Genomic DNA, 11,840 nt, shown 5'->3' with positions numbered 1-11,840 from the left:
CCTGGCGCCGTCGTTATTTGTTTTTCGGCGCCAGGCGAAGACCTTTTTATTTAAGCGTCATTTTAATTGTTAACAATATTTACTTATTTATCTGGCCAGGGCGACTTCTTTTCTTTTCTTTTCTTTTCTTTTCTTTTCTTTTCTTTTCTTTTATAACTTCTTTTATATCTTTTATATTTTTTATTTATTTTACATTGTTAATTTTAATTTTATATTGTTATTTTTGTATTTTTTTTGTATTTTATTGTGTTGTAAGCCGCCCCGAGGCTTCGGCAAGGGGCGGCATAGAAATGTTCTAATAAATAAATAATAAATAAGGGAGACGAGGCTTTGGGGACACAGCCAAACCAGAGACAGGAGGGGACAGGAAAGATGGCAGGCTGACTTCTAGTGCCGTCACCTGGACAGGCATTCCGGAAACCCGGTGGCACCTGGCGGGTTGTTAGCCCTCCCACCATCGATCTACTGCTAATTAGGATTTGAAGTCAGGGCTACTAGAAGCTTATGAATACGGGAGACTGAATTCTTGTATATGGCTCCACGGTGAGGCTGGGGAAATCTCGAGACACCAAAAACCTTCAAAACCCATGACGCTAGTCCTCAAGAATTCAGGGATTTCTTAGCCCAGTGCAATGATCCTGAGAAACTCACCACTGAATTTCATACCACGGCATCTCCTCCCTCATCCTGCCTTACAGAGCAGAGCAGTGCCACCCACGGCACAAGGGAAGGATTTTGAACAGAAGGGATTTGGTTCATTGAAAAGTTAACCTCGTCACGAGAGAGCTATTCTTAGCTGCCAATCTGCCTAAACGAGATAAAGACAGCCTCCCCACTCTTCCAGATGTTTGCACTACAACCCCAAGCATTTACTATGCTGGCTGGGGATGATGGGAGCTTTAGTTTTACCCTGAAAAGTAAAATGGGGAGTTGGGGGCGGAAAGCTGAGACCCACAATGGAATCAGTGTGTTACATTCTGGGTAAACCAGGAGGACCCGGTTCTCACTGCCTTGGGAAATATTTACTAGAAACAATCTGAAGTCCATTTGGAGACAACACAGTCCAAAGGAACGCAGGGAAATTCTACATACAAGGTTCTAATTTGGCATGAGAATAACACTCCTATATTTCATTGTCACCTTTCAGAGGGACTCCACCTTTTCTGTCTCATGTTCCCCCCCCGCACAAAGTCTGGTTTTACCGGCGGCGGCAGGCGGGGGGGCAGGGGCAGCCGCCGCCTAAGAAGGCATACCTCTGTCTGGCTACCTGGTCATTTTAAGAATATACTAAATCTGGGACAGGGCGCATTCCAAACCAATGACTCTAAACAAGTTGCTAACGAAATCTAGGCAAGAGGTTCTCCCTCTACACCTTTGATCTTTTCTGCTCATGTGGTTATTTGGCAATGTTAAGATCTAAACATTTATTTTAGGATGCCAGCTTAGGAATCCGTAGCATAAATCATTCCAAACATCTTTTGCTGAAGTCATGGTGCAATTCCTCATCCTACAACAAAGAAATTCAGCAGAACAGAAAACGGGCAGTGTCGGTGCAGTACCGGAACAATGGATCCCCCATGATGTGACTGATTTTATCAAGTGTTTTATCTTCAAAGATGGTGCAAAAGAGACAGCTAAATGGCCAAGTGTGCGACGGTGAATTTGACTAAGCCCCAGAATTATAACCAGCCAGTCCACATCACTCTTCACCATTAGCTGGGATGGAAGAGAGCCGCAGAGCAAAGTACCCGGAGCACCGCTTGTGGTCGCCCCCGCCTTGTACCATCTTTACCACGGTTGTCAATTCCTCTTTCTTTTAAATAAATTTTATTAAAATGTTAAACTAATCCTAAAAACATCCATCATCACATACATCGAACTTACTGGGTCGGCCCCTTACTACGTATCTTTTAACATTCTATGATCACATTCAAATCCATTTATAATAACTTGAAAACATCTTTAGATCTAAACCAAGTCCCGTTTCTCCAGCCAATAGAAAAAGTTCCAAATTTGATAGAAGTCACTACCTTCTTTCTCCTTCATCAGTAAAATCAATCCATCCATTTCTTACAAAGTCCTGTTTCTCTTAACCAATATTAAAGGAAAGAATCTCCAAGTTGGATAAAAGTCAATATCTTCTTTCACCACGGTTGTCAATTCTCAACCACATGGCTGTCTCGAATTCTATAATACTCTTAAGCATGTACAGAATGCTTGGTAGGCATCCTATTCGTTTTTACAGCAACCCTTTTATTCACCCACCATTTTAAGGGCTGGGAATTTTAATCCGGTTTTAACTATTTACAGTCGCATTTTGATTTTGCTCCTGCTTTTGATTCTGATTCTGTTTTGGTTTTGTCTTCACTTGTGATATGCTAGTGTTGGTTTTATGTATATTTTTATTATTGTTAATTGTTGGATTGTTTGTTTTGCTTTCTGTAAGCCGTCCTGAGATGCTTTTGCATACAGGACGGGGTATAAATATTACTAATAAATAAACCCCATGAAGGTTACCCTGGATAGCAACTAACTGTTGGCTGTCCTGCGCTGAAAAGCAAGAGGAAGAATAGCTAGGATCCATCCAGGTACCAGCAACCTCTTTTTCATGGCTGTAGCGTGAGACTTCCACTATAGCAGAAGACTCCAGGATGCGGCTTGAGGCATGCGAGCATCCTTCACCAGTTGGGTCCAGGTGCTGCCCCGCTCAGAGCATGTAAATATATGTGACTCTCCTGCAGCTGGCCACTGAAGGAAAAAATCAGTCACGGTGGAGAAACAAGTCTGAGCTAGTCTGTCCTCTTAAAGTCTCCCACCCAGCCACCGTGCATCGATCAACTTCTGAAAGACCTCAGGATTCCTAAGACTGAAAACCACAAAGACAGAACATTTGGGTCAAATTTGGCCTGACCATAAATGCTTGAAGTAGAGTTTCCCTGCAGATATTTTTAAAAATTATGCCTTATTTATTCTGGAATTAAGTCTTGTTGCTATAAACAGATGCGAGCTGGCATTAAAGAGAGAGAGAGAGGAAAAAAGATGCCGAAGTATCACCACTGATTAGGGGAAACCAAATCTAAAATGAGATAACCACATGCCCCTCAATTTCCTCTGCCAACACATGCGGCTTTTGCAAGCATTCTTGCTGCAGCTCCATCCCCGGCTAAGAATGTGGCTTGTGCAGGAGACATTGTCACTGGATTGCTCTCAAAGTAAAAAAGAGGATTTCTTCTACAGTTTCAATGACTTGGGCTGCAATGCACTGCAGTTTCCTGAGAGTAAGTCCCATTTAGACCAAAGGAATTTACTTCCAAGTATATGGGCAGAAGGATTCTGAAACCAGTCATCTTGATCTTATTTGAGCAATATTTGACAGAGAAATGGGGAGGGGGGGTTTGGAGCAGAAAAGCTTCACCCAGTGCTTCTATCTGGCCTGTGATGCTCTTTCCAAATGTTACATTACAATAAAAGTCCATAAAATTTTCAGACCGTGGTAATTAGTTTGTTAATTATCCATGAGTACATCAACTGGAAAACTCGTGCTCAGATCACCACAGACAGGCGAGTTAGAAACCTAAAAGGTGGAACCCTGAGCCCTGTTGTGGAGGAGGCAGGAACAGAAATGTAAAAGCGACTTTTGAGCCCCAGATGCTTTTGTGAAAAAGCAACGTTAAATCTTACAAATAAGGTTAAAACATTTCTGCACTGCTTATCCAATGCTACTAACAACAGGACTTAACATTTGTTGACCTGACACTGGAAGGTATCCTTATGCTCTAAATTCCTGTATCCTAACAATCCTTTATCTAGCAATGTGAACGGTTCCGGTTGCTGTTAAATCCAGAAGGTTCCGGTTGCGCTGGTTAAAAGCAAAAAATGGCAAGGACCTGCTTAGTGTGCAGCCCCAGTGACATGGAGACACAGGGGGGCTCAAGAGTGTCTTTTAAAATGACCCAGCAGCATTCTTGCAAGCCAAGCGCCTTTACCTCACAACCGCAACAGAGAGCAGAGACGTCTGTGATCACAAGCCTTTGTCAGTCCCTGCTCTATTTTAAGCACATCGAAAAAACTACATAGCCACGTGCTTTCTTCCTGCATCACACAGTTTCCCGAGATTTCACTACTTCGGCCGTGTGACTTCGTTGATGGGCGCGGGGCACTCAACACTAATTAATATACTGTGTTAAATCTTCCCTGTTTTAAAAAGGTTAATTGAGGACCGAATTTACTGGGCTTTCTCATATGGCCAGCGGGTGGTTGAGTCGGCCACTTTGTCTGTAAGCATAATTACTCTGACAAAGGAGGTTCGGCGCTTGCCATAAAAAACCTTCTGCTTATAATCACATATTTGCTCCCCGCCTTTCGGAAGTGCTCAACACAACAGCAACAGAAGCACAAGGTGTACAGGAAAGGGTGTTAACCATCTCCTACAAACTGGTTCTGGAGAAACCATGGAATGCGGCGTGCGCTGTATGATTAAGAAGCGGCACAAACACAGACGAGTAAAATCCCATCAGGACCCAACCTTCTTTCATTCCCCGCCAGCCCCAGGTCTCTGTAGGCCAGCGACTCGGGGGCTGTCAATCCAGACCTAGCCTTATAGCCCTCATTTTATGGTTCGCTGATGCAGCAAAGACTAAATATGCTGCGCTAAACTTGGAAACATAAAGCAGGTGAGTCAGAAGGGGTCTCCTGGGCCATCTAGTCTGACCTCCAGCTCCAGCCGGCTCCACTCATGTATTCCCCAACGCGTGGTTGTCCAAATCGTAGTTACCTGTCCAAACATGGGGCGCTCACAAGTTCCTCGGCTACAATTCCCATCATCTCCAGCGGACATGGCCAAATGCAACATCCAGGCAAACAAGAATGGGAAAGCCGCAACCTCTGGGTTCATACACACAGGGCCACAAGCCAATCAAGGGCTTTCGCTTCGGTTTCAGACTAACTGTGGTTTGTTGTTAAGTGCAAAACGAGAAGTGTGGTTATTCCTAAGTGAGGCTGGCCAACCCACTCTGATTAATATATGAACTTGAGGGGGCATTCTCAATTTTAGGCAGCACCTTGTTCCCACGTGCACTGCCTTTCTCAAGCTGGGAGAAAATGAACAACAAAAACACCCTCATTTACAATGGGAAGTGTGAGTTGAGCCTTGAGAAAACAAGCAAGAGAAGGGATGCTGTAAGAGCAACCCAGACGGGGTAGAAAAAGATTTTCTCCAAACTAAGTGTCAACCGGGGTCAAACAAATAAGCTTGAATTAAGGTGTCGGCTGAGAGCCATCTCAGCCTCACCAAACACACGCCTAAGAACTGAGCACTGTACACATACCTCAGGACTAACCTGGACTTGCCTGGCATGAGAGTTATTCTGGGAGCGGGGGCCCATTGGCTGATGGTGCTACTTGGTGGATAGCAGAGGATAAAACTTAGGAGCCACCAGGAAACAAGCCAGGACCAGAAAGCAGGGGCAACACTGGCTTGTTTTCCCAACCCTTCCTTGCCCAACCACCCGGTGTCTTCCGGCTGCATTGGACTACAATTCCCAGCATCCTCCATTCAAATACATCTGGTGCAAAAGCTTCTGATCATGGAGCGGAAACACCGGAAGGGCTCATTCATGTAGCTGGGAGTCCTAGTTTAGCGTTATATCAGAGTGCAGTCACACAGTTGGTGACTTGGATCTGTCTTTCTTAACAAGGCTCACTCGGACACCACACACGTGGAACAAAACTGTCCTTCACATAATGGTCACCGGACAGAGAGCACTCTGCAGCTCAGAAACGCCGAAAGCACACTGCTCTCTTGATGCGAAATCAAGTACGTCACGTATCGATGGAGAGCAACTCGTGTGGGTTTGCACCTGCTGGTACCGACCTTGTGAAAAATACTCCTTCACAAAACATTTCTCCACACATGAGTTTCTCTGTCTCCAGGCTACCTTATAAACATTTCTGCAAGCTGCAGAGAAACACGCACAGAACTTGGCTCCTTCCGATTAAATCTTCCAGATCTTTACAGACTCAAATTATGTTTTAGTGGCCCGGTTTTTGTGCATTTCTCAGCTTGCAAAACCATAAACTAGCAGCCAGGAATGAGTGTCAGGACTATATGGTCCACCATCACCCACCAGGTTCCTAGCATACCGATCCTGGTTAAAGTTCAGTCCCTATTCAGCCCCAAACTAGAACCTGAGGTGAATTCCCTGTTTTGAGCATAAAAGAAAACAATTGTTTAACTTAAATAGATTTGGCATATGGAAGAGGGGAGAAGAGAGGTGAATGCAATCCCTGATGCTCACGCTCAAATATCATTCAGCGAGCTGGAAAATGGACACCCAAAACGAATATTTCTGGCAAACGGACTGACACCCTCTCCTAGCCAGTTCTTTCTGAAGGTGAAACAGAAAGTCAAAATGCTGGAGATCTGAACGTTCAGGCCCGGGGAATGCAAATATTTGCAGTCCAACACACTGAAGCCATGTTCTTCAGATAAACAATGGCTTGCACGGGGCACTGTCCCTTGGAAATGATTTCCTGGTATTACGCTCAGCCACAACAGAAGTGGTATCGATTCAGGATCTGACGCAAACAAATCTCCCCTTAAAAATTCACTTGTTAAAGAAGTTATCAAGTTTCATTTCACGCGCAGAGATATAAAACGGAGATAGTTTGATGGCACGTGAAGAGGCTCTATCACCACATTCTTATTTTGCTCTGTGTTTTTCAAGAACAGTCCTCTGGTCTCGTGGTCCAAAGGATTTTTGGGGCCCCCCTGCTGAGGCTGCAAGGGAGGGGGGCTGTGGGTGCGATCCCCCCACTGCCCGCTGGCAGAAAGAAGCACAGCAGCTGCATCCCGAGGTTGTAAATTTGGGAAGGAGAGAAGATGCAAAATGGGAAGCAGTACAGGGTGCGGGGTCCTTGCGCTCCTTCCCCCTTCCAACCTGACCAGCTCCATGCCTTTATAGCAAGAGCAGCACGGTATTACACCTGCACTGGAACAATACTCTCCAGTCAAGAGCGGTGACTCTTTGCCGGCACAGCTCTTCCGACGTCTGAACCTACGCCGATCACCAGCTTATTTATTTTACACGCACAGGCTGCCAAACAGATCCGGTGAGCTCCCTCTATAAGGGGTGGAGAGCGAGCGAGCGAGCGAGCAAGCGCACATCATTTTGGAGAGGGGAGAAGACGATGCATCCTTGTGACCGAGCACTGAGCAGAACCCGCCACAGAGATGGAGCAAGCCACCCGCCTCCAGCCACAAAGTCTGCCTGACCCGCAGCAACTTTCCACTCCAGAGCCCATCACCGCGCCTGTCGGCTGCCCTGCAGTCCTTCCGCCAGACACCAACATCTGTGCCAGCAGTTTGGAGCCGGGAGCAAGGAGGAGAGTGTGGCGACCACGCTCTGGAAGGACACTGCGGACCCTTGCTCTCCTCTTCCTCCATAAGCTTGGCAGAACTGCCTGTTCGCTGCAGGTCTGATATTCTACATCAGAGACCAAGTCAAAGATTCGTAATCACCTCCCACCATTCTTGCACAAAACCCAAGGTGGCTTACAGAATCCTCTCTTTATCCTCACAACAACCCTGTGAAGTGGACTGGGCGAAGCATCAGGGACTGCCCAAAGGCGACCAGTGAGCTTCATGGCCAAGCAGGGACAGAAGGGACAACCACATGTTGGGGATTGCCCAAGCGGAGCCGGCTGGAGCTGGGGGTCAGACTAGATGGCCCAGGAGGTCCCTCCTGACTAGTTTTGTTTCTATGAAGCCAGACCTTCCCCATCCTGGTCCCGCCTTCCAGCCACTGGCTCTTGCTGCTCGGGGGTCACTTACTAGGCCTCACTAAAGAGGCGGGGAGGAGATAGATAAAGCTGTTGTTCAGAGTCTAATCTAATACTTATTTGACTTCCGGTGCGACAAGCCCGAAGGCTCATGCAAAATATAAGTTATTCAGAAGAGGGATCATCTTATGCAAGCCCTCAAGCGTAAATGTTGCAGAAGCAGCACATCAATAAGTTATAAGGAAACAGATGTGCATGCAATTCCCCAGGCTCAGCACAGAAACCTGTCCGCCCTGCCCTCAGGTGCATTCGACTCCACAGCTAATAGAATGAACTTCAGAAAACAAGGGAGTAAAAGATCCCAGAAAAACTTCAGCAAGCCACCCAGCAGAGTAAATAAATAATCCCGTAACAATTTACACCTTCCAAGAACACAATCTTCTTCTAAACATTACAGTAACCCCTTAAGGTGAGCAAACTCTCTCCTAAGCACAGCACACAGCAGGCTGAGCTTACCTTACAAAGGAAAGCAAGAGCTCATGGCTGACTCAGGAGAGGAACGTGGGGCTTCCCGGGTTGGTTTCTTAACCACCGGTTCCAGCACAGCAAACAACCGAGCACCCAAGAGTCTTCTTGTCAAATACAAAGTGTAACAATATTTCTTGGAAATACTAATTCCCCTTCCCCTGGGTTTCATGCAAGAAGCAATGTTCAGAGCTGGCCGATGTTCGTGTGTGGGACATGGGGAAGGCCCTGGGTTTCGGGTGGAATTCCCCAGAAGACGGTGCAGGAGGAATGGGACATGCTACCTAACCTGCAGGGTCACCTCGGGTGGTGAAAACACACCTGTAAAAATGCAGTTGATGCACCCAAGCTAGTAATGTAATACCCGTGTAAGCATTTTTACACCGTGTAAACACTTGCGACTTCCCCTTCCTTTTTAAAATATGACCAGGGAATGTCACCCCATGCGTAACTCCAGGGGACACACCTCGTAATAAGATGTACCTCAATCGGGTGCACCTTATTATGGGACGTCCTCCCTTCAGTCCGTGGACCTACTTATTACCCCATGCCATGTCGATACCTGTGGAAAACCAGCCAGCAAAACATGCCTTGCAACCCTACGAGTTTCATATTGCACCTGCGTGTGCACAGACACTTCCTAATGTGTCGGCTAGGAACAAATTCAATCATTGTGCTCGATTTCCATCGAGAGAGGTCACTGCCCACGGGAAGAATCTGAGTATTTTCGGTTAGTGTGCAGTTCGGGTCAGCAGGAATAAATATTATAGCGCTGAGACAAGGCGCAGATGCGAAGAATTGACAAGAGGAGGGGGAAAGGCAACGCAGTAGGGGAAAGAGCGTTATGAGAAAAAGGGGGGGGGGGAGAACACACCTCCTGGTTATCCCTGCTCTCAAGGTGCAACTAAGGCGCCTTTCTTCTGTCACCCCCGAGGTTCTCTCCCTATATTATTCCAGCTCCCCAAACCGGGTTGAGAAACGGTTCCTTTGGAAGAGGAGGGAGTGCTTGCCCTCACCCATCACCCAGAGAGGCTGCTGACGGGGGCACATTAGCCAGTTCCTCTCCAGAGCTGGCTGTCACTCCTCCCGAGTCGCTCGCCCACCCGGTGCCCCACGCTGGGAAACTGGGATGCACGCAGAGCTGCCCCCTGCGCAGGCAAAGCAAGAATCCACCCGGGCCAGAACAGCCACTTGGGCAGCTTGGCTGGCTGTCCGAGGCCCCCTCCTGCCATGGCACCGAACCCCAGAACTTCCGTGCCCCCCAAGCCTGACCGCCATTCTCCCAAAGTGTGCGAACAAGCGTCTCGCCCTGTGACCCTTCCCGCTGGACGGGGGCTCGCTCAAACGTAGAAGCCCCCCACGCTTGACTGGGGTGAGCACAAACGGCGGTTTTGCTGGGCAGGATCGCACCAGGTTCCCCCCAAGATTTGGGGGGGGGGGGTGAGGAAGCGACCCTTCTTTCTCCCTGCCCTCTTTTGAAAGGGCGATTCCCTTCCCATGTATTTGGGACGCACACCCCCTTCCCACATAGGGTGCTGCCCCCGGCACTCCGATTCCACCTGCCGCTCTGCCAGTGCCTCTCGGCACCCTGGGGGGACCATGCCCTTCCTCCCCACACAGCATCTGGGGTGGGCTCCCTCACCCCCTCCGCTCCAACAGCCCCCCTCCTGCAGCTGGACGGAAGGGTCTCCTCTCTGCCCGTCTTCGACCCTCATTCACCCTTGGGGTGCCGGGGGAGGGGCTCTTCTTTCTCCTTGACCCCCCGCACACCTGCTTTGGGTTACAGATCCCCCTTCTTTCTCCGCCCCCCCCCATGCCTCCCGTCCCAGATCGCTGACGGGGTTGGGGGAGCTCCCCACGCTTCCTCCGCGTGTGCCTCCCACCCGCGAATCGAGGGGTGCCTCCCCCTCCCCCCATTTCTGGGGGGCCCCCTCGCCCCCCAGCTCCCCCGCAGGTGAGTCAAGCGGCGTGTCACCTCCTCCCGCGTCCTCGGGGGGAAGAAAAAGGGGGCGTCCCGCGGGGGCGCCACTCACTCCCCCCCACATCTGGTTGACTGGGGGGAGCCCGCGCCTCCGGGGCGGGGGTCCGCCTGTCCCCCCGGGCTTGGGTCCCCCCGCCCGCCCAGGCCCGGGGGCGCCCCACTCACCCCGCCTGTTCATGGGCCGGACCCGCACCGCCACCTTCACTTTGGAGTCCCCCATCGCGCCTGGTCGCGGCTCCGCGGGCGTCTGTCCTCGGCGGAGAGCGAAGGCGAGGGCGAGGGGGCGGAGCGCGGCCGGGGCGGGGGCCCGCGAGAACCCCTCCCACGAGGACTACACCTCCCGGCGTGCCCTGCGCGCGTGCGCGCGTTCTGGCCCTGCTCGGCCGCCGTAGGGGGCGCTGCCCCGTGGCCTGACGGGAAGTGGAGTCTACGCGGCGCCGGGGGACTCGCGCCGGTCAGCGACGAAGGGCGGCGCGGAGGCCGCTGGGAGCTGCAGTCCGGGCCCAGGGAGCGACTTCGGCGCCTGCGCGCCTTGGGCCCTGGGCGCAGTGCGTCCTGGGGACTGTAGTCTGGGTCACATTGTTTGCGGGCGTGGCGGGGCCGCTCCCCTTTTGTCGAGGCCCAAGCCCAGCTGCCAACCTGTGGAAGAGTCACGGTGAGAGAGACGTGTGTCTTCCTGCATGTAGAAAAGTAACCCCTTCCTTGACATGCTAGATTTCTCTATGCAGGGATGAACTGCTAGACAAAGAAATGTGGCCGCCCTTAAGGGTGTAATCCGCCCAAGATTGTATATGCACCATAAAAGAAGCATCGCTAAGCAGTAAAAATCCACCATAACCACAATTTTATTTTATTTCATTTTATTGGCCTGGAGTGGCATTCAGGTGTGTCTCTCACTGCCCCAAGGGTGAAAGCCTATAAAAGAGATTTATTGCCTCCACGGAGCTGAGGCAATGATTTCAGTGCTTCCCAGGCACCTGAAACTAAGGTGCGCACACACAACTCGTCTTTTATCTCTACGTGATCATAATTATTTCTCAATCTGTTTCCGTACATAGAGATCGACACATGCAAACAGAACACATGTTGCTGTCTGTTCTCTCTCTCTTTTTAACTGGTGGGGGTTAAAATGCATTTCCGCTTCTTTGATGACTTGTAAGCACCCACCCCGAGCACGTATGCAGATCGGTGCCCTCTCTTTTGGTGACCCGTGGTCCCTTTTTGGGCGAGGAATCCATGTCTACCTGAGCTCCGCTTGCCGAAGGAGCCAGGCTCAGCCCTTGGCGTTCCCGGTTTAAAAGCTCTGGGGGCCCCAGTGGAGAAAGAACCAGACGTGAAACCAGCAAAGACACACCGGCAAAGACACACGGCCTCTTTCGCTCCTCCTGCTCAGCGTTGCTTCCTTCTGGGGCGGAACAAGAAGCGGGCGAAGAAGCAGGTTGGGTGAGGAAGAGGAGGAGGAGGAGGAGGAGGATGAACTCCGGGGGGCTCCTGGGAAGTGCTGGCCTGACTCAGGACTGAGAGCATCTGCCCACCCACAGCAGGTGGTGCCGCA

General features: G+C 50.0%; 1 protein-coding gene across 1 annotated transcript in view; it reads right to left on the bottom strand.

Moving 5' to 3' along the window:
• Positions 1-10,556, bottom strand: part of KIF13B (kinesin family member 13B) — a 161,069-nt gene extending 150,513 nt beyond the window's left edge. The window contains exon 1 of the mRNA XM_044450339.1: positions 10,451-10,556. Coding sequence (XP_044306274.1) covers positions 10,451-10,505 — 55 coding nt within the window. The 5' untranslated portion in view covers positions 10,506-10,556. The remainder of the gene's footprint in view (positions 1-10,450) is intronic.
• Positions 10,557-11,840: the final 1,284 nt, after the last annotated feature.

The sequence above is a fragment of the Varanus komodoensis genome, unplaced genomic scaffold (genome assembly GCF_004798865.1).
Source record: "Varanus komodoensis strain SLA01 unplaced genomic scaffold, ASM479886v1 scaffold64, whole genome shotgun sequence".
NCBI lineage: Eukaryota > Metazoa > Chordata > Lepidosauria > Squamata > Varanidae > Varanus > Varanus komodoensis.
This window is presented reverse-complemented; position numbering and strand designations above follow the sequence as displayed.